The 22,646-nt window shown below is 43.1% G+C and overlaps 1 protein-coding gene across 2 annotated transcripts in view; it reads left to right on the top strand.

The window, feature by feature from the left end:
- AREL1 (apoptosis resistant E3 ubiquitin protein ligase 1) overlaps positions 1-20,395 on the top strand; it is a 43,852-nt gene extending 23,457 nt beyond the window's left edge. Inside the window, exons 6-20 of one of the 2 annotated variants that reach the window (XM_008138833.3) lie at positions 6,547-6,716; positions 6,973-7,153; positions 7,327-7,574; positions 9,035-9,112; positions 9,770-9,911; positions 10,023-10,144; positions 11,119-11,194; positions 11,706-11,815; positions 12,500-12,679; positions 12,852-12,977; positions 14,096-14,225; positions 14,313-14,371; positions 16,690-16,779; positions 17,528-17,703; positions 17,803-20,395. In XM_008138833.3, the coding sequence (XP_008137055.2) occupies positions 6,547-6,716; positions 6,973-7,153; positions 7,327-7,574; positions 9,035-9,112; positions 9,770-9,911; positions 10,023-10,144; positions 11,119-11,194; positions 11,706-11,815; positions 12,500-12,679; positions 12,852-12,977; positions 14,096-14,225; positions 14,313-14,371; positions 16,690-16,779; positions 17,528-17,703; positions 17,803-17,905 (1,991 nt within the window). In that variant the 3' untranslated portion in view covers positions 17,906-20,395. The remainder of the gene's footprint in view (positions 1-6,546; positions 6,717-6,972; positions 7,154-7,326; positions 7,575-9,034; positions 9,113-9,769; positions 9,912-10,022; positions 10,145-11,118; positions 11,195-11,705; positions 11,816-12,499; positions 12,680-12,851; positions 12,978-14,095; positions 14,226-14,312; positions 14,372-16,689; positions 16,780-17,527; positions 17,704-17,802) is intronic. The other variant, XM_054715914.1, reaches the window with a different exon arrangement.
- Positions 20,396-22,646: the final 2,251 nt, after the last annotated feature.

The following is a 22,646-nucleotide window of genomic DNA, read 5'->3' on the forward strand; positions in this document are numbered from 1 at the left end:
CTGCAACATATCTCTTTAGTGTGTCGAGATCTTGTCTGTCCTGTGTGTCCTGCCATGGCTTCCAAGGGCTGGTTTTGAGGGTTTCATTTTGATATCTACAGCAGTGATAGGACCATGGAAACTTTTGGGGTCAAACCATAACAAGAAGGGTCTTAAGAAAATTTGTGTATCTTTGCTTGACTAGTCATCAATTTTCTTTCTCTTAAAACAGAGGAAGGCTGACAAGGTGGCTCCCAAGCCATCTCTCTCTCCATATATCTCGTTCTTTGTTTCAGTGTCTCTCTCACAGACTCCTTTCCACGTGAATTATTATCCAACTACATCCTTGCCACCAATGGAGAACATTTCATATCCTTATAAGTGTGTACCAGTCCTTTTATTAAACTCTTTCTTTTGAAATAATTATAGGTTCTTATGCAGCTCTAATAAATAATAGAGAGATCTGGTATACCCTGACCCAGTTTCCTTCAATGGCAACATCTTAAAAATACAGTGTAGCCCTGGCTGGTGTGGCTCAGTTGGTTGAGCGTTGTTCTGTGCACCAAAAGGTTGCCTGTTTGATTCCCAGCCAGGGCACATGCCCAGGTTATGGGTTCAATCCCTAGTAGATTGATGTTTCTCTTTTTCCCTCTCCCTCTCTCTCAAATCAATTAAAATATATATTTTTTTAAAAAGGGAAGTACAACTCTTTAAAACAAACATAGTACAATATCACAGCCAGGCTATTGACATCAATACTGTCAAGACACTGAACATTTCCATCACCACAAGGATCCTTCATGTTGCCTTTACATAACCACACCCATTCCTCCTCTCCCACCCACCTCTTCCTTAACCCCTGGTAGTCACTGAGCTGTTCTCCATTTTTATAAATGTTCTCATTTCAAGAATGTTATCTACATGGGATCATACAGTATATAACCTTTTGGTTTACATAACTTTAAAAAAATCATTATTGTTGAAAGTATTACATATGTCCCCTTTTTTTCCTTCATATATGCATATAAGTTCTTTGGTTGATTTCTTCCCACCTACCCATCCTCTCCTGCCTTCCCTCTGAGATTTGACAGTTCCATGCTTCTATGTCTCTCTATCTATTTTGTTCATCAGTTTATTTTATTCATTAGGTTCCACACATGAGTGAGATCATGTGATTCTTGTCTTTCTCTGACTGGCTTATTCGCATAGCATAATGCTCTCCAGGTCTATCCATACACATACTTTTGTTCACTCAGAATTCCTTGGAGATTCATCCAGGTTATTGAGTGTATCAATACTTGGTTCGTTTTTATTGCTGAGTAGTAATTCCATGTTGTAAAGATACCATAGTTTGTTTAGCTATTCACCAGTTAAAGGGCATTTAGGTTTTCTCCAGTTTTTGGCTATTGTGAATAAACCTATGAACGTTTATGTACAGATTTTTGTGTGAACATAAGTTCATTTCATTGATAGAAATGCCCAGGAATGCAATTGCTGGGTCATATGGTAATTTCATGCTTAGTATTTTTAAAGAACTGCCAAACTCTTCCAGAGTGCCTATAGCATTTTACATTCCTACCAGAAATGTGTGAATAGTCCAGTTTCTTCACATCCTCAGCAACATTTGATATTGTCACTAGTTTTCATTTTAGCCATTTTAGTAAGTGTGTAGTGGTTTTAATTTGCACTTCCCTAATGGCTAATGATGTTGAACATTTTTTCATGTGCTTATTTGCCATCTCTGTATCCTCTTGGGTGAAATGTCTTTTCATGTCTTTTGCTCATTTCCTAATTGGATTTTTTGGTGTGTTGTTTTTTTACTATTGAGTTTTGAGAGTTCTTTATATATTCTACATACTAGTCTTTTGTTAGGTAATGTGTTTTCTCTCAATCTTCAGCTTTTGTTTTTATCCCCATAATGGGGTCATTCACAGTGCAAAAGTTGTTCATTTTGGTGAAGTCAATTTTATCAGTGTTTCCTTTTATAGATCACTAGTGTCCTGGTGCACAAATTCATGCGCATTGAAAGGAAATTAATTAGAAGAAATATTTTAATATCGCTATTCACCCTTTCTCTATAATAGAAGTGTCGACCAAATTCATGATCGACAATGACAGATCTAAACACATGCGTGCGATTGGTGCCAGCAAGAGCTTTATATGTATCGTGCATGTGCGAGTCAACTTAGCCTTTTATATATATAGAATAAACTTGCTTAATTAGACCTGCTTTCTGATTTAGCTAAACTTTTTCCAGCCCAGTGAAGCACCTCAACTTCTCTTTCAGGTAATTTTCAGCAACACAGCAGTAAATATTCAACACGAAGCAGATTATTATTATAGATCACTCAGGGAGAACCAAGGATAAAATATTTAACTGTAGCAGTGTTTGACTATATTCTGCGCATTGAGAAAACCTTGAAGTCATTTTCAAGTTCCACCATTTCTTACTTCTTTTCAGTTTAACATTTGGTTAAACTGTAAAATGTTTGCACCTGGCTATAAAGCAAGTCAGGTTCCTGGGCTGAAGAAACTCGAAGGACACTAGTCGCTAGGAAGAGGAAGCCGGGTTTTGCTACATGATGTCATTACCCAGTGCCCACAGCGACTCTTTACGGGCTGAGCTGGGCTGTGCCCCGCATTTTGTGCCATGGGGTCTTGGCAGAATTGGCTGCGATTTGGTGGGGTGTTGCTCTGGGGTGGTGGCAGGGCCTGTGTCCCACTTGGGGGAAGCTAAGTGTTGGTTTGTCGGCGCCAGGTTGGTGGTGCCTTTTATTTTTAAACTAGAGGCCCGGTGCACGAAATTCGTGCACGGAGGGGGGTTGTCCCTCAGCCCAGCCTGTACCCTCTCCAATATGGGACCCCTCAAGGGATGTCTGACTGCCCGTTTAGGCCCGATCCCGGATCGGGCCTAAATGGGCAGTCGGACATCCCTCTCACAGTCCAGGACTGCTGGCTCCCAACTGCTTGCCTGCCTGCCTGCCTTCCTGATTGCCCCTAACTGCTTCTGCCTGCCAGCCTGATCACCCCCTAACCACTCTTCTGCCAGCCTGTTTGCCCCCAACTTCCCTCCTCTGCCGGCCTGGTCACCCCTAACTGCCCTCTCCTGCAGAGTTGATCACCCTCCAACTGCCCTCCCTTGCAGGCCTGGTCCTTCTCAACTGCCCTCCCTTGCAGGCCAGGTCCCTCCCAACTGCCCTCTCCTGCTGGCCATCTTGTGGTGGCCATCCTGTGTCCATATGGGGGCAGGATCTTTGACCACATGGGGGCAGCTATATTGTGTGTTGCAGTGATGAGCAATCTGCATATTACTCTTTTATTAGATAGGATAGAGGCCTGGTGCACGGGTGGGGTCCAGCTGGTTTGCCCTGAAGTGTGTCCTGGATCAGGTGGGGGTTCCCTTGGGGCGTGGAGCGGCCTGAGCGAGGGGCCTGTGGTGGTTTGCAGGCCGGCCACGCCCCCTGGCAACCCAAGTGGAGGCCCTGGTATCTGGAATTTATTTTCCTTCTACAATTGAAACTTTGTAGCCTGGAGCGGAGCCAAGCCTGGGGCTCCCTCCGAGGCCGGCAGCCATTTCTGTTGGGGTTATAATTGAAACTTTGTTGCCTTAAGCGGGTGGGCCTGGCCAGGGTGTGCAAAAAGCTTTGCTTCCCCTGTTGCCGGCGGCAACCCTGGCCTGCTCTCTCAAGCTCCATTCTGCCGCCATTTGTTTGAATTTGTTTACCTTCTGTCATTGAAACTTTGTAGCTTGAGTGGAGGCTTAGGCCTGGCAAGGGCAGGTGGAAAGCTTGGCTTCCTCTGTTACCTAAGAAACCTTGCTCTCTGTGGCTGTAGCCATCTTGGTTTGGGTTAATTTGCATGCTCGCTCTGATTGGATGGTGGGCGTGGCTTGTGGGTGTGTCAGAGGTATGGTCAATTTGCATATTTGTCTATTATTAGGTAGGATGGCCAATGCATGTCATGGCAGCTCCTGTGTTGAGCGTCTGCCCCCTGATGGTCAGTGCTCGTCATAGCTACCGGTCAGACGACACTTAGCCTTTTATATATATACTAGTGGCCTGGTGCACGAAATTTGTGCACGGGGGGGTGTGTGTGTTCCTCAGCCTGGCCTACACCCTCTCCAATCTGGGACCCCTTGAAGGATGTCCTATTGCCGGTTTACAGGGATCGGGCCTGAACCGGCAGTCAGACATCCCTCTCACAATCCGGGACTGCTGGCTCCAGCCGTTCACCTGCCTGCCTGCCTGCCTGCCTGATTGCCCCTAACCACTCTGCCTGCCGGCCTGCTCGCCCCCAACTGCCCCCCACCGCCAGCCTGCTTGCCCCCAAATGCTCACCCCCAGCTGTCCCCCCCCACTGGCCTGCTCTCTCCCACTTCCCCTCCCCACTGGCCTGCTCACCCCCAACTGCCCCCCTGCTGGCCTGCTCACTCCAAACTGCCCCCCCCGCCATCCTGATCACCTCCAACTGACCCCCACTGATGGCCTGCTCACCCCCAACTGGCCCCCCTGCTGGTCTGCTTACCCTCAATGGCCCTTGCCGTCCCATCCTGGCCTGATCAGCCCCCGGCGACCCAAGGTCCCAGCCCCTCCTTTTTTTCTTTTTCTTTTTTTTCAGCTCCGCCTTGAGTGGAGGCCAGGGCCGGCTGGAAGCACGTATCTAGGATTTATTTATCTTCTATAATTGAAACTTTGTAGCCTTGAGCGGAGGCCAGGGTGGGCGGGAAACTTGGCTTCCTCCATTGCCGGGGCAACCCAAGCCTCCTGCTTGCTCCAGCTCTGTGGCCGGCCTCCATCTTGGTTGGGTTAATTTGCATACTTGCTCCTGATTGGTTGGTGGGCATGGCTTGGTGTAGCGGAGTGATGGTTAATTTGCATGTTTCTCTTTTATTAGTGTAGATAGATATTTAGTGTCTGAGAGCTCTTTGACTAGTCCTAGATCCTGAAGATGTTATCCTATTTTTTCCTAAAAGTTACATAGTTTTACATTTTATATTCAAGGTTATGACCTGTTTTTAGTTCATCTATAATAATAAAAGTGTAATATGCAAATCGACCAAATGGCTGAACAGCAGAATGACCGTCAGGACAACCACACTATGACACGCACTGGCGCCAGACCAGCCAAGGCGGGTGCGATGCTATTGGTCGGGGGGCCTGCCATTGCCCCACAATCGCCCCGCAGAGGGAGGCCCAGGCCACCCTCTACAGGGCGATTGATCGGGGGGCTCCGTGATCGATTGCCCCACAAAGGGAGGCCCAGGCTACCTGGCTGTTGGTGCTATAGTGGATGGGTGGGGCCTCCCTATGTGGGGCGATTGATTGTGGGGCTCCCGGACTGCGAGAGGGTGTAGTCCGGATTGAGGGACCCCACCCTCCCCGAGTGCATGAATTTCGTGCACCAGGCCTCTAGTTTTTATATAAGAGACTTGGGTCAAAGCTTTTTTTGTTTTGTTTGTTTGCATATAGTTGTTCAGTTGCTCCAGCACCATTTGTTGAAAAGGCTATCTTTGCCCTGTTGCATTGCTTTTGCACCTTTGTCAAGGATGAGTTGGGTGTATTTGTAGGGGTATATTTCTGGCTTCTTTGTTCTGTCCCATTGATGGATATGTCTATCCCTCCACCAATATCACAGTCTTGATACTGTAGCTATATAATAAGTCTTGAAATTGAGTAAACTGACTCTTACCACTTCACTCTTCTATTGCATAATTATTTTAGCTATTCTAGGTCCTTTACCTTTCTCTATATATTTTAGAATAATATTGTCTAAAGCTACAAAATCTTGCTGAGATTTTGATAAGAACTATGTTAAACCTTTATATCATTTGGGGAGATTTGACATCTTTACTGTGTTGAGTCTTTCAATTCATAAGCATGGTACATCTCACCATTTATTTAGACCTTTTTTATTTCTTTCATCAGTATCTTGTTGTTTTTAATATACAAGCCTTGTATATGTTTTATCTGATTTGCATCTAAGTATTTAGTTGTTTTTGTGTGGGGTTTTTTTTCTTTTTTGTGATTTTTTAGCACTTAGTTTTAAGGCCTATCTCACTTGTAGATTTCTAATAGACTCTAGGCATTGTGTCCGTAACTCATTTCTGTTTTCTCCAAGTTCTCTCATTTTCTTTAGTGCTTGAAGTAGTTAGGAATTTGTAAAAATGAGTCCTTAAAGTTTATTTGAATAAATCTCTTTGTTTTCTATCTTTTTCTCTGCCTCTTAATGGTGTTATTGTTTTTTTGTTTGTTTTTTAATACATTTTTATTGAGTTCAGAGAGGAAGGGAGAGGGAGAGAGAGATAGAAACATCAATGATGAGAGAGAATCATTGATCGGCTGCCTCCTACACACCCCACACTGGTTGGTGATCGAGCCTGCAACCCAGGCATGTGCCCTGACCAGGAATTGAACCGTGACCTCCTGGTTCATAGATCGATGCTCAATCACTGAGCCACGCTGGCTGGGCCTTAGTGGTATTGTTTATCCCTCAGAGTTGGGCTGGGATACAGTTCTCTTTGTGCCCTGAAAAGCACCTAACTGTTAAATTCCATTGTCTTTATTCCAGGAATGGTGGTTCCTTCCAAGACCAAAATTGTGTGCCATTTTTCTACTCTTGTGTTGACCTGTGGGCAGCCACACACCCTTCAAATAGTGCCCCGAGATGAGTATGACAACCCTACCAACAATTCCACATCCTTGAGAGATGAGCACAATTATAGTTTGTCCATTCATGAGGTAAGCAGCCTCCCCCTTCTTTCTCTCTGTGTTCCTTTCTCTATCATTCTTGCCCTTTCTATTCACTTCCATCTCTTCTCTCCTTCTTCCTGACTTCTGTGCTGTCCTTCCTTCCTTCATCTGATAATACCTATCTAATTAGTAACTATGAGCCTTAGATTAGCTCATAGATAGGATAGTTCTTTGTAAAGAGTAAATTAATGTGCAAATACGGAAAATTATATATGTTTAGTGATGCTTTGTTTTCCTTGATTAGCTCGGTCCCCAAGAAGAAGAGCAAACTGGTGTCTCATATGAGAAGTCAGTGACATCCAACAGACAGACCTGCCAGGTCTTCTTGCGACTCACCCTGCATTCTCGTGGTTGCTTCCATGCCTGCATTTCGTACCAAAATCAGCCAATCCATAATGGCGAATTTGACATTATTGTCCTAAGTGGTGAGTTGAAAGAAAAGCTGTGATTTGTTCTTTGCATGCCTGTGCTCTTTTGACGACCTCACAAACATCTGCTATTTGAGCCAAGCTTAGCTCAGAGTCCTGTGGGCTAAAAGTTTAATTTTTTTCTTCTTCTCTGACTCCTACTCTAAACTTTATCCCTTATTCTACTTCAGAGAATGAGAAGAATATTGTTGAACGCAATGTGTCCACCTCAGGAGTGAGCATTTACTTTGAGGCTTATCTTTATAATGCTGCCAACTGTACCAGTACACCATGGCACCTCCCACCCATGCACATGAGCTCTTCCCAGCGCCGGCCTTCCATGGCTGCTGAGGAGGAGGAAGAAGATTCACCTTCTGAGTGTCACACCCCTGAGAAGGTGAAGAAACCGAAGAAGGTGTACTGCTATGTGTCACCAAAGGTTGGAACTCCCATTCTTGCCTCTAAATCTCCCAGCCCCAGCTGCATGTAATTGGTAATAGTCTGAGAATCAGGCAAGATCACTGACTTGTAGGGTTTCTAGGATGCTAAGAGAGGTTACTTAAAGTGAAGCAGCAGAGAGTGTGCCACCTCTTCTGCTGCAGATGTTTGGTTTGGACTAGATTTAAGTCTCTGTCTAGAGATTCATGTGCCTTGGAACTTTAGGGAACCTGTGGCATTCTGCCCTTTGAGTGCTTCTGGGAAGATTTTTCAAGGCATGGCTCTTAGAGCTTTAAAGAAAGTTACTTTAAAAGTTCCTCACTAGTATAAAAATTACTGTTGTCCCCTTGTGCTTTTTCAAAACAATTTGATCTTTCATTCTGTGATCTGTGAAACCACAATAAGTGGATGTCACCATCAGGCTACAGGATTAGAACAGAGAACTTTTGGCAGAGACAAGGAGGTGAACTTCCCAAGGGCCCTGAGCTAAGAGGTGCTTTGTGTTAGAGATTTTCTTTTTAATATTTGTATTTTGCTTGTTCAAACCTCGGAAAAATGAGACTCTTGAAACATCCCATTATATCCCTTTAATCTCATAATCAAAACAGTTCTAATACTATTCTCCTTCAGAAAACTTAGTTACATACCATTTGTCACTTAAAAATCTAGCCTTAATTTGGCCCCGGGGGAATGGTAATGAGGGACTAGTGGTGTATAGATGAAACAGGATTGGTTATGAGTTCATAATTGTTGAAGTTGGTGATGGGTTCATTATACTCTTTTTCTCTTCTTTAATATGTATGTGAAATTTTCTTTAATGAAGATTTTTTTTAAATCTCGAAAAAATCAGCTACTACCCATCAGTTAACGGATTTTTTAAATTAAAGAAAATTATGGCATTGTTTTTTTCTTTTTTGTAAATGACATAAAGAGATCCTTCTTTACTCTTAATAAGGAATTTTTATGAACCTTTTTGTTTGAGACTCCACCCCAATCACCTTTCTGTCCCCCACCCCCTTTTCCCTTGCAAATCCTTGGTACCATTTAAATAGGGATAAAGCAATAGATAGGGGCCACTGCTGTTCCATGTCCATTGACTTAAAGAAAGTCTCTCTGAGCAGCACCGAACTGAACAGAAGTAGACTTTTATTGTTTCCAGGTGAAATAATGTTCTCTACTCATAAAGTGAAAACCTGAGCTCAGATATTTACAAGTGGTAGTAAGACTTAAATGTTAAGAGTATGAAATATCTTTATGTGAAATTGCACTGTCAGAGTATTATTTTTAATTTGCCTATTTCAGGAGGGTGATATTACTTATTTGATTTCAATACTGACCTAAATTATCCTTTTTGTCCATAGATGAAAAGGGTTATCATGAGAAGTATAGATGGGGACTCTGATATTTGAGTTAGCCTTTTTATTTATCATTCACCTCATTTTTTGTCTTTTGGCCCACCAGCAATTCTCAGTGAAGGAGTTCTACCTGAAGATCATTCCCTGGCGCCTTTATACCTTCCGAGTGTGCCCAGGAACCAAAGTAAGTGGGTCCTTACATCTGGTTCTTGCTGAGCAGGCTTCAGCCCTGGAATAGCTCAGCCTGTTAGCAGTTATTTCATGAAATGTGATGAAGAATACAGACAGTAGAGTAAGACACGTCTTATAGGAATTTAGAAGCAAGGCAGAATAATGCAAGAGTTATCTTTTTCCTTAGGACTAAATTAATGGAGAGGATATTAACAACTTTGCCCCTAGCTTGGTCTCCCAGTATATTGAAGCTCTTTTAGAATCAGTATTTCCATATATTAAAAAAATTTTTTTAACTTTTCTGAGCTTTTGCAATCTAAAGGCAAATCACTTTCCTCCACCCAGTTTACCCAACCTCTTCAGGTAGTTATTTGCTATTTTATAGATTCTTTCTATTTTCATACTGCTTATATTCTTTGTTAGAAGGTCTGTAGTGTTGCCTGTGATCTTTACTAAAGGCAATCTCTGGGTCTCAAATAATTTAAAATAAAATTTGAATTCAGAGCACTGAGGTGAAAAACAAGGACATGTACTCCTGGTAGGTACTCATTTGGAGAAACAGGCTTAACTTGTTTTTGTTGGTTGGTACAGAGCATAGGGTTGTGGGTAGTTTTTGCTGGAGTTGAGGATTTTATAAATTAACTCCTTTTGTTCTCTCCCCCTTTGCTAGTTTTCATACCTTGGCCCCGACCCTGTCCATAAGCTCCTTACACTGGTGGTAGATGATGGCATTCAGCCTCCTGTGGAGCTCAGCTGTAAGGAGAGGAACATCCTCGCAGCCACTTTCATCCGTTCCCTCCATAAGAACATAGGTAAAGTTGGGCAGTGACCGCAGCTACTGTGGGTGCCTGAGGGTGTAGAAGTGGCCTGCACAGATGTCTTGTAATAAGGCTGTAATCATGATGAATCTTGCGGCTCCTCAGGAGGCTCTGAGACCTTTCAGGACAAGGTGAACTTTTTCCAGCGAGAGCTTCGGCAGGTACATATGAAAAGACCACATTCCAAAGTCACCCTGAAGGTCAGCAGACATGCCTTGTTGGAATCGGTGAGTAAAGCTTCATCTCTGTCAATCGTTATCTAAGTTTTTCAGCTAGGAGCCTCTTTGATATTTGGTTATATTCTTCAGGTTATCTTTTTCATGAAACCCAAACTTCTCTTTAAACATACCTGTTAAAGACTATTCTTCTGTTTGATTATACTAAGTTTGGGGCAGATTTGTTGGAGGTATGTTATTAAGGAGAGAGACTGGTTGACACATTGGCTTTAGAATCTGTACTGAACTAGCTCCTGAATAAACTCATGGAATTCCTATGCAGGGCAGGTATAAGTAGTTGTTACAGAAGGAAGTTCTTGTTATGGAATCCCTGGAATAGAAGAGCTCTTGTTGGATTACAAGGCAATGATTTTTGTTGTCACTCTGGTTTGATGGAAAAGGAACACCTGATGTGTGTCTGTCTCCACTGCACAGACGCTGGCATAGTTCTTACATTCCCCAAGAATGAGAAGGCTTGGTCCCAGTCCAAAATGTGTTTGTGATGTTTGGCTCTGGTAGGTGTGATTGGAAACCTCTTTTCTCAGCCACATTCTCCATGTGGTATGGCTCCCTGTCTGAACCTAGCCTTTGGATAAAGACGTCTAGCAAATAGACTGTACTTTACCAAAACCAGGACTCCTTGGTTCTCTTGCTGACAGCTTACTAATCTGAGCCATTTTTAGTTCTTTTTTTTCCCATTTTTAGTTCTTTAAGCATCTTTTCATTAATAAAATGAGGATTGTAAAAAGAAAAGCAAGCGTCAACTTTTCAACAAAGTAATGGTGTAAAGATAAATTAGATTAGTTTTAAAAACCTTAAATTTCTTCTGGAGATACATGTATTTTAATTACAAAATGGTGTTATTAAAGCTTGTTTATGAATAATAGATTGCCTCCAAGAACTAGTAGACAATAGCATTATTCTTGTTAACACCAACGAGATGCCAGCCAACGTTCTGATACTTCCCTCCTTTCGCTACTTCTCAGTCTCTGAAAGCCACTCGGAATTTCTCCATCTCAGATTGGAGCAAGAACTTTGAAGTGGTTTTCCAGGACGAAGAAGGTCAGTTTTGAAATTTCATATTCATCTTTTTAAACTCCACTCTCACTCCTATTTCTTACCCCCTCTCCACAAAAAGCAAAACCCCCTTGAATACACCCCAGGTTCTTTTTCCAAGGGAAAAAAATCATGAGTCAAGATATAAAGGGTGGTGTTTACTGGCTGGATGACTTGATGGATCTTGTAGAGCACAGACATAAGAAGGGCTTGGAGGGAGAGCTCTGTGAGTTTGAACTAGAAGGGCAAACTTTTCACCTTTGTAGAACTAAGAGAAATGTCCATTTCCTGGGATATTTTATCTCCTGTGTTTCCACACTAGGGGGTATTAGCTTAGTGACCTTTAATCCTAAATGATGGATTTCAAAAAAATGTCCAGTTTATGTGGGTTGGAAGGGGGAAACAGTAAGGTAGTGGAATGGAGGAAGTGTGGAGAGTATAAAATAATGAATTAATGAACAGACATGATAGGAGATAGTAGACCAGAGTTACTTTTTATTTTCATTATATTTTTCAGCTCTGGACTGGGGAGGGCCTCGCCGGGAATGGTTTGAACTAATCTGCAAAGCACTATTTGATACCACCAATCAGCTCTTTACCCGATTCAGTGACAACAACCAAGCATTAGTGAGTCTGTGACTTCCCCGTGGGTGGGTGGAAAATGTAGATTATGTTATAATGCAGTAGACTGATGAGTTTGAGATTATGAATCTGGGAATCTGACAATTTGTGCCCTGTTCTTACCTACAATATGAACTAATCAGTTAACCTCCCTCTGCTTTGCCTTCATTATTTCATCTCTAGGATAAGAGAAAATGCAGACAGATGAATATTTTACTAAAAAGCATTATAATGCAATGGCCATTCTACTAATTATAATAATAATTAAGCCACTTTCTCAAAACATGCCTGAAGCTATTGAGTTCTGTACTAGACTTTTGACTAAGCAGAGGTGTCAGGAGGAGAGAAGTGGACTTTGGCTGAAGGAAATTCTGGTTTAGGGAAAAGGCATCATCACATCATGCACTGATTACTTCCATACTCAGCCAGATGAAGCCACAAACTTAATGTAAGATTCTTCAGCCTAATGTAAGTCCATCTTTGCCCTTTATCCTCCAGTCACTTGAATTACTCAGTAGTGGCTACCAAAAGGCTAATACCATTTGGATGGGCTTTTGGTAGCCACTACTGAGTATTTGATTTAATACTGAAATTCTTGCTCTGTTGGAATGGAGTTGGGAGGGAGGGTCTTTCCAGAACTAGGCTATAAGAAAAATGGCCCAAAGCTTTTTATGTCTGTTTTTTTGACAGGTGCACCCCAACCCTAATCGCCCCCCTCACCTACGCTTGAAGATGTATGAGTTTGCGGGCCGGCTTGTGGGCAAGTGTCTCTATGAGTCCTCTCTAGGAGGAGCCTACAAGCAGTTGGTCCGTGCTCGCTTCACCCGTTCTTTCTTGGCCCAAATCATAGGACTACGTATGCATTACAAGGTAATGTCTGAAATGTGTCTTTTCTACTAACGCCCCTGGCCATGAACTCTGGAGTCTCTCCACTCTGAGCTAATTATTCTTAAGGTTGAAGAGGTAAATGTTTCCTAGCAGTTGTAAATTTCATTTCTGGGTAAGAGTAGTCATGTTCTATTCTGTCTTTCTGTCTCCTCAGTACTTTGAAACGGATGACCCAGAATTCTACAAATCTAAAGTTTGTTTTATCCTCAACAATGACATGAGTGAGATGGAGCTGGTCTTTGCAGAAGAGAAATATAACAAATCAGGTCAATTGGATAAGGTGAGAAAAAGGACCAGAGCCTGCAGGCCCCATGACTCCCACCGTCTTCCAGAGCAGTGCAGCATAATAGAACTTCCTGCAATAATGGGAATGTTCTCTGTTCGTGCTGTCCGCTGAGCACCCAAAACGTGGCCAGTGTGACCAAATAACGGAATTTCTCATTTTATTTTCATGAACTTAAATATAAATAATCACCTATGAGTAGTGGCAGCCTTGTTGGACAAGGTAGGTTCAGGTCTTTGCATCCTGCACTTTATGATCTGGCCCATTTTAGTGGAATAAAAGACACATGAACCCAGCTATTGCACCTATTTCCTTTCTAGTAGAAAAAGTACTTAGTGATAATGCAGTGTCACTGCACAGGGAGCTTTGGAGGGGATGGCATACCTATCTCAGCTTTAGTGGTGTTGATGTAGATGACTCCTATTTTAACACTACCTGTATATTTTTAAACCTTTTATTACAAAATTATTAGCCCAAAGTATTTCTGATGCAAATGAGGTTCTGTTTACATTGTAGTGCTAAACAAAATCATATGATAATGATGAAGCCAAAGTTGCAGTAACATACAATTGAAAGCAAATAGCAATGACTAAAAACTGTGACCACTGATTGATACCATTGTACTGATAATCACATATCCTGTGTGACTGTTGTGGGACTGTAAGGGAAGGATGTAAGGGAACAACTGATCCCTTCTTAGAATTTCTAAAGAGATTTCTTCACTACTTATCTGGCTTTATTTATTCTCAATTGGCTCAAGGGTTTAAGAAAAGAGGTTGTGATGGTTTAATTTCAGATCATAGAGACACTGAACTGTTGCTAACAAGGGACCATAGTATCTTCTTCCTGTTGCATCACCGCTGTTTGACTAGGTCAGAGAAGACCCTCTCAGATCCCCCTCAGAAATAGCTAGTAGAATACAGCAATAGTGGTAGGAACCCTGAAGCTTAGTAACTGTACAAAACCAAGTGTGTTGAGAAGCTGAATGCACAGCAGAAACTTGCAACTGTGATGGACTTCTTTAATGCTGTGTTTGTGGGACATACCAAGCAGCTGTCATCTTACAAACGCTCATCCACAGCCTCTCCCTGTCTATCTTTTGCATCTTATTTTAGGTTGTAGAACTCATGACAGGTGGAGCTCAAACCCCAGTCACTAATGCGAATAAAATCTTCTATTTAAATTTGCTGGCCCAATATCGGCTGGCCAGTCAAGTGAAAGAGGAGGTGGAACATTTCCTGAAAGGTGAGATTCTGTTTGCTCTTAGCTTTGATATGAAAGTACCTGTGTCCATGGTGTGGGTATGGTTTTAACTGGGCTACTTTGTTTCAGGCCTGAATGAGTTGGTCCCTGAGAACCTTTTGGCTATTTTTGATGAAAATGAGCTTGAGGTAAGTGCTTATATTCACAAACCCCCATTCTTGTCTCAGTGTTTTAGTTTTCACACAGGAACTTCTGTTATGAGATGTGAAAGCCCTTCATGCAAGGTTGATTGCACTGTTATCACTCTTCCCATGCATTGACCCATTCTTCAGCTTTTAAAAAGTTAGAATGTGTCCTAGCTGGTTTGGCTCAGTGAATAGAGCGTCAGCCCATGGACTGAAGGGTCCCGGGTTCAATTCCAGTCAAGAGCACATACCTCGGTTGCAGGCTTATGCTGGAGGCAACCAATCAATGTGTCTCTCTCATATTGATATTTTTCTCTCTGTGTCTCTCCCCCTCCCTTCCAGTCCCTCTAAAAATCAATGGAAAAATATCCTCGGGTGAGGATTAAAAAATAAATAAAAAGTTAGAAAGTGAAAATTAGAAACCAGTAAATAGCTAATTATTTTTGAAGAGTAATACTTAATATTCACTTATTTATCAAATATTATTGATATTGGTTGAGTACTAAAGAATTAGTATCATGTACAGTCTTTGATGTTTAAAGATGACTTAAGGGAATAATAGGACATATTTGTTCAGGGACTATTTATTGAGTGCCTCCTGTATGCTATGAGTAAGACAAAGTCACTGCCCTCATGGGACGTTCCAGTGAAGAAGATATATTTCAACGTTTGGGACCACAGTGCTATACAGTTAATATATTCTTATCTTAGATCCTATAATAACCAAAATATGGCTCTATGATGGTAAATGCCATTCTATAAGTAGCAAGTTTGTATCAGGTGTGAACAAAACATAAAATCAGTTTGTTTTTACCTGCTGCTCACAGATGATACATATAATGCAAATTATTAGTTTCAACTTTCCATGGCTTTTATGAGGAGTATGTTTTTTGCAGACTGTTTTCTGTATGGAGAAAGTTCTTTAAAATGAAAAAACAAAAAAGTTTGGGTGGTTTTGTACAATTTTTATTCTTACTAACTGAACTGTTTTTGAGAACAAGACTCAAAGTCTTGTGCAATTTTCATTACATTTTATACCTTTAAATATGAAATCTAAACAAAATGAACTCTCCATCTCTCAGCCTAAAGTTTCTGATAGAAACCTAATGCTGTTATTTTGGGGGCTGAGGAATAGCTACTGGTATATTTGTTTGCATCCTGAAGCAAAGCATTTATAACAATTTGTAAAAGTGAATAGGAAGGAAGGACACAGTGTCTTATAGTTCCACATGCTGCTCTTAGTTACTCATTAGCTTAACAAGTTCTTTTTGAAGGACCCAAGGCTCCTAAGGCTTAATTTGAGCTTTTCTTATCTCTTGATTAGGATGTATCATTCTTCGTAGCCATTGGATGAGTACTCACAGTCTGTGAAGTAACATGCAGGATTCTGAACCAGATTAGGACATGAACAAGATGTTTAGGGCTCTGATCTCATTAATGTTCTCATTTTTTGGCATGCTTTTTAATTTATCTGATCAAGTAGGGGCTGGGGTGAAGAAAAGGAAGGTAGTAAAAGTTCATTCCACAAAAGGATGGATCCTGGGGAAAAGGGAAGGCCATCTGACAGATTTATCAATGAGCCTGGGGGTCTTCATCAAAGGGAAAGGGCCTGCTTTTCTCCCTGGTGCTTCTAGGCTACGTCCAGATCAGACTGTCAGTAAACTTAGTTCCCTTTTTGTCCTTTGTTTCCATTCAAAATAATCCACAGCAGCAGTTCTTAATTAGATGTGTGCATCAGAAATGCTTGGGGAACTTTTTCAAAATACACAAGCTTGTAACCTACTCCTAGAGATTCTGATTCAAAAGGTCTAGGGTAAGACCACAGGCATCAATATATTTTTTTAAAAGCTGTGTGATTTGCCCTGGCTGGTGTAGCTCAGTTGATTAGGCATCGTCCTGTGCACTGAAAGGTCGCCAGTTTGATTCCTGGTCAGGGCACATACCCAAGTTGCAGGTTCGATCCCCGGTTGTGGTGCATGCTGGAGATAACCACTCAATGTGTCTCTCTCACATCAGTGGGGTTTTTTGTTTTTTTTTTTTTCCTCTCTCCCTCTGCCTTCCTCTCTCTCTAAAATCAATTTGAAAAATAACAACATATTTTTTTTAAAAAGGCTGTGTGATTGTTAGCACATTGGTTGGGAAACTTTGGCCTATTATAATTGATTTTCCTAAAGCAGTATTTTGCCATTGTGACCTCATCTTTTGTCTTTTTCCTGGTGTTTTCTTGATTCCACATTTTTGCATATTAACATAGGTAACCAACCTTATGCTGGGTCTTTGTTCCTCTGAGTGTCCTAGTAACACCTGACTATCTTCTCCAGCTACTGATGTGTGGCACTGGGGACATCAGTGTGGCTGATTTCAAAGCCCATGCAATGGTCGTTGGTGGCTCATGGCATTTCAGAGAAAAGGTAAGTGGGCCAGATTTCTTTAGTTGGATTTGTGCCATGTTATAAAGAAAAAGTTTCAGAACACAAAAGTTGAAGCCCTGGCCGGATGGCTCAGTTGGTTGGAGTGTTGTCCCGTACACCTAAAGGTTGTGGGTTCAGTCCCTGGTCAGGGCACATATGAGAGGCTCACATTGATAAACCAGGGGTGGGAAGCCTTTTTTCTGCCAAGGGCCATTTGAATATTTATAACATCATTCATGGGTCATACAGAATTATCAACTTAAAAATTAGCCTGCTATATTTGGTAAAATATTTAACTAACTCACCCCCAATGCCTTGGCAGGGCCAGACCTAATGATTTCGAGGGCTGGACATTCCCCACCCCTGCTCTAAACATATCCTTGGGTGAGGATTAAAAAAGAAAAGTTGAGTCAGAAAAGCAGACATATCAACTGGGGGGAAAATGATATATGTGTGGGAAAGACAAAAGGGACCCTTGGTCTCTATTGGCTGTCATGCTGATTGCCACAGGAACAGTGCATTGGAAAGTCAAAGAAATAGAACCAAGCATTCGGCGACTTCTCTCCTGACTGTGTGACAGTGCAAGCTCCTAGAGAGTTTGTCAGCTCTAACCATTCCTATCCCTGTCCTGACAGAGTGGTAACTGGGCCACACCCCCTCTTTGGGGTGTCCTGTTGCTTCCTTGCCCTGAGGTCAAACCCTGGGCTGCATACTGGTGTGACCCCCAACCTTGTGCTCTCCCTGCCAGGTCATGAGGTGGTTTTGGACCGTGGTTTCCAGTTTGACCCAGGAGGAGTTGGCTCGACTGCTTCAGTTCACGACAGGCTCCTCTCAGCTACCACCCGGAGGCTTTGCGGCCCTCTGTCCCTCGTTCCAGATTATTGCTGCTCCGACCCACAGCACGCTGCCAACTGCACACACATGGTAGGTATCTGACGGCCCAATGCATGCTCACGTGAGGGATTAGTTTCCCAGCCTTTGTCAGTGGTTTTGAGTTAATCACTTTTCCCTTTGCCCTTCCAGTTTTAACCAGCTGTGCCTCCCTACGTATGACTCGTATGAAGAGGTGCACAGGATGCTGCAGCTGGCCATCAGCGAGGGCTGTGAGGGCTTTGGCATGCTCTGACCACTCTCCTGCCATCCTCTTGGCTCCCGTGCTTCCTGGAGCATCTGGGTGCGCACAACAGACATCATAACCACTGATGCTAACAGAACACATAACCATCAACCAGAAGCTGCTGCATGCTCCCCAGTGTCTGGAGTATTTGGTCACCTACAGGCCTTGTCCTTCCCTCTCCCCCTTCCTGTCCATCCTCTCCCCCCAGGCCACTTTGGCATGGTATGTATGCTGAGCTACTCGTTCAGTCACGAGAAGAGGACCATGCTGCTGTAATTCCACTTGGTTCTTAGGAGATCTCAGTAGCGGGAGCTGCCTCATTAGCTGAAGGAGATTACACAAAGGGCTCAGCTCTCATTGGGGAGCTGGTGCCCTCGCCTTGCTATCCTCCTCTGCTTATGCTCCTTCGAGGTCCCTCTGTGGCCCTCATTACTTGACCTGAGGTCTGTGAGTCCTTGTGGGCAGGGTTATTGCCTCTTCTCAGCAGGAGCCAGGAGAAGCACAGATAGAAAGAGGCCCACATGCGCAATCTTTGGTTTTGTCCCTCTGCACAATGGCAGGCATAGGCGTTGGCCCTGGACTACCTCTAGTGGGGACTGAGCACAAATGGATCTTTCTGTGTGGTTCCAAACTGGAAAAGGAGCTTTCCTTGCAGGCATTTCTGGAAATGGTCATTAATTTCTAAAGAATTCTAAGCTTTTTCTTGAGTTTGAGCCAGTGAGAAAAGCAGACCTGAGCATGTGAAAGATAGCTGGGCTGTGGCCTCCAGTGCTGAATCTGCTTCTCCTTTAAGGTTGGGGCATGTCTAGGCATATGGCTGGCTTGAAGACTACTGATGCTTGTCCCTAAGTTTGTTCTTTACGCTGAGATGTGGCTGGGCCTGGTCACCTGCCTCCGAGTTATGCAGTCTGCTAAGAACTGGGATTCTTTTGCTTTCTACTGAAGAAAATTTTGGAGCAAGGAACTGGGATCGTAAGAATAGCATGCCAGTGATCCCTGCTTCTCTCTTTGCTTGGTGTTCTCTGGCAGCACTGGGGCACGGGAAGGGGACCAGCAATTCAAGTGTTTTCACAGGTCCTTTGGGTCAGGACACTGGGAACAGAGGAGATACGGCAGGCAGTAAACACGTAGCTGCCCCAGTTACTTCCCTTCACTCCCCCAGTTACCACCAAGGGCAACTAAGAAGGGAGGAAGATATATTAGGTTCACTATTGCGTGATGATTGAGGAGAACCTGCTGCCGTCTCTTGGATGATGGCAACATCCTTCTTCATTACAATTTGAATGAAAACATTTGCAAGACGCAAAACCTCATCAACTGTCCCACATGTCTGTTTTTAAGAAGGCTTTGCTGCAATCTACCATTCCCAATGGGGCATTCAAGTCTGAGACTATTACAAGCCATCTTTATCGCCAAAACCAGCAAGTACACAGAGTCCAGAGAGGAGGCAGGACTGTGGCATTGCCTTGGCCTCCTGGAAGCAAGTCTGAGCCCTCCTGCTCCCAGGGATCACAAGGAACAAGCCCTTCTGAGCTGCTGCTGTTCATGCCTGACCTCACTCCTTCGCAGTCGTCATTTGTCCTTCTTGGTGTGGGTGCTGACCTCGCTCATTCTTGGGGTCCAGGATCCAGTGTCAGGGCCTCTACACCACAGGGTCCTGCATGCCACACGGTCACTGCTCTCCTCAGGGACCAGGACAAGGTGCTGCTGCTTGCCCCAGTGTTTCCCGTGGGATATGTACAGGCAAGCTTTGTCATCACCCTGGGAAACATGATGCTGCCCCTCGGCCCAGAGAGGGCTTTCCAGCGGGGGGCCCGTGGGCTGGTTCTGCTGTCTTTGGCAGTTACTCCTCTTCTGGATTCTGCTTTCACCCCTCCAGCAGCTCCCCACAGACTGACGCTGGAGCTCGATTTGATTTTCTTGGCTAGACCTGTCGTTTTAAGCTCTGGTCATAGCACTTTTCAAAGCATCCTGGGCACCACTACTGCCCAGCTGGGGCAGCTGCATCCCTGTGGGGGTCCTGACCCCAGGACCTTTGTTTAACAAAACCCTTTGGTACTGTTGTGGTTTTTCTATTCTTCCAGTTTATCCTCTCTCCTAACTGTTCAAATGTATCTTTGCTCTTTTGGGCCTTTCTTTTACCTTTTTTTTTTCTTCTAATCCTGCTTTGGTACTAGCCAGTGTGGGGAAAGGTACAGTGTGTCGGAGAGAAGTAGTGTGTGTTACTTCTCGGGCAATTTTCTATTCACATTTCTTATTTTGGCCAGTTCTTTTATTTATGCCGTTGTGGCCCAGGTACTTTGGGGGTCAGCTAACCTCCTGGCCTTCAGTGTCTTTGAAGGAGACCAGATACAAAGTGAACACCAAGGAGAACATCGGCATGTCTCTAGAACTTCAGCGGAGACCAAGCCCTGCTGCAAATTTGTCAGGCCAGGCAAAAGGGCCAGACAGTTGCAATGATTGTGTAAATATTTTGTACAGTAAATAAATAAATGTTTAAAAGGACTAAGGAGTAGAAATTTTTTTTGCATTTTCCCAAGAATTCCTTCAGAAGCAGGCGGCTCAGGGTAGGATGTACACTGGGAGACCCGCCTGTCCCAGGCCTCTTGCCCTTTCACCCTTCCCTGATTGCTGTCCATGGTGCCAAGGGGGGCACTGTCATTCACACAGATAGCCAGTGGTCAGGACAAGTGCTTGTGCAGCTTGGCAAGAGCAGAGGGGGTCTGTTCTCATCAATCTTCTAAACATTAATTTGTTACAGTTTTACTACATAAGAAACTCTGTGTAGAAAATTTGCAAATGAAAAAAACAAGAAATTAATCACCTGCCATCCAGAGGTAACACTAGAAACACTTTGATGTATCCTGATTTTGCATATAATCACATCTATCCCCCCCGCACCCCTAACCCTTCCACAAGTGCTCTGGGTGTGGCAAACAAAAACACAGCTCCTCAAATTTGGCAGGTGGTACCAATTCTTTTCCAAACAAAGATAAACTTGGCAGAGAGAAAACCAGGCCTGATTTATGTCTAGAAAGAAAAGTATTAGGGACCCTGGCTTTCTAAGAGAAGTAATCATGGTGTCTTGTACAGTAATTCCTAATCTGGAAAATCAAAACAAAATCCTATTTGGAATTCTTTTTAAAATTCAGATTTTTGCCCCCATGCCCAGACCCAATGAATTGGAATCTTAACTGGAAAACTCTTTTACAGTGCTTTTACCCTATTTCATCAAGCTCCTGAGTGATATGCCATGTCACAAAACGAAACAAAATTCTCTCTGATTTTACATTTTTAGGTTAACTGTCCTACATCTTTTATACTCGCTGCTCTTGTGGCTTTGAATAAGTCACTATGAACACTCAGTGAGTGATTTCATCTCATCCTGAAGTTGTTATTAAGACTCGAGAGGCTAGTAAGATTATTCTTAAATTAAAACAAAAGATACTGCTCAGCCAGCATGGCTCAGTGGTTGAGCGTCAAACTATGAATGAAGGAGGTCACAGTTAGATTCCTGGTCGGGGCACATGCCTGGGTTGTGGGCTTGATCCCCAAAGTGGGGTGTGCAGGAAGCAGCTGATCAATGATTCTCCCTCTCTGTTCCTCTCTGAAGCCAATAAAAATATATTTTAAAAAAATAAATACTAGTTTCAGCTTCTCATGTGCCGGTACCTCTGAGCCACTGCACATTGAGCTCTCAGCCACACTCTTAGGGCTACAGTAGAGGTGGGAACAGAGGGCTCCTTACCTCTACTTCGGCTTCACTTAGATCCTGAAGTATAAGAGACCAGCTCCAGGTATCCTGTAATACTTTTACTTAAAAATAGAAAACTTATTTTGAGATGTAACATATATACAAAAAAGGGTATGCAAGCACATACAATTTAATAAGTATACATGAAGCGCACATGTGACCACCATCCAGGTCAAGAAATAAAACAGTGCAGAACTGCAGAGCAGGTCTCATCCCACCCCTCTTTTGTTCCGACTTTTATGATAACTGTCTTATCTATTCCCTTTCCAAACAGCCTGGGGGAGGGTGAAAAAGAGCCCATGTGGCCTCTTAAGATGCTAAGCAAGGTCAATTTCTCCATAGTCATTGCTATACTTCACAATTAGTTTTAAAATTTTCTGAGACCATCGTTGCCCATGAGACTAGTTCAGATTCCTGATGCTGAATCTGATGAATCATGTTCAATGTCTACAAAGTTTTCTTGCCAAGATTTACCCCCAGAGATTCTACATTGGATGCTCCTTTGCAGTACCCTGTACAGGTTTTGTGGGCTGGTCTTACATGATCATCATTCTCTTGGCTGGTCAGCAGCAGGTTCTTGAGTATCATGTAAGTACAGTGGTATTGAAAATGACTCAGCCCAAAGTTGACTCAAAAATTGTGGAATGGGCTAGAACTTCTGACTCAGACTATGGAAACTGCACCGTCTAACAAAGTCATCCCAAAGTTATTGGACGGCTTAGTTTTTCTGTTGGAGTTCAAAGGGAATGGGTTTAGGGGGTCTTGTGATGATCTTGGTTTATATTTGACAGAGTTGGGATATGCGTTGCTGTGAACACCACCACTACCACCCTGCCAATTCTGTTCACTTTAATTTTGCTTATAGACGAACACTTTGTGGTAACTACCGCAGGCACCTGGTTCTCTGCAGGGAACTCGGGTGTAGTCTCTTAAAGCTGGTCAGTGAAATCCTGGTAAGGAGAAGTGGAGGACACAGTTTATTACCAGAAGTCAGAG

Source organism: Eptesicus fuscus, chromosome 5 (genome assembly GCF_027574615.1).
Source record: "Eptesicus fuscus isolate TK198812 chromosome 5, DD_ASM_mEF_20220401, whole genome shotgun sequence".
In the NCBI taxonomy this organism is placed as follows: domain Eukaryota; kingdom Metazoa; phylum Chordata; class Mammalia; order Chiroptera; family Vespertilionidae; genus Eptesicus; species Eptesicus fuscus.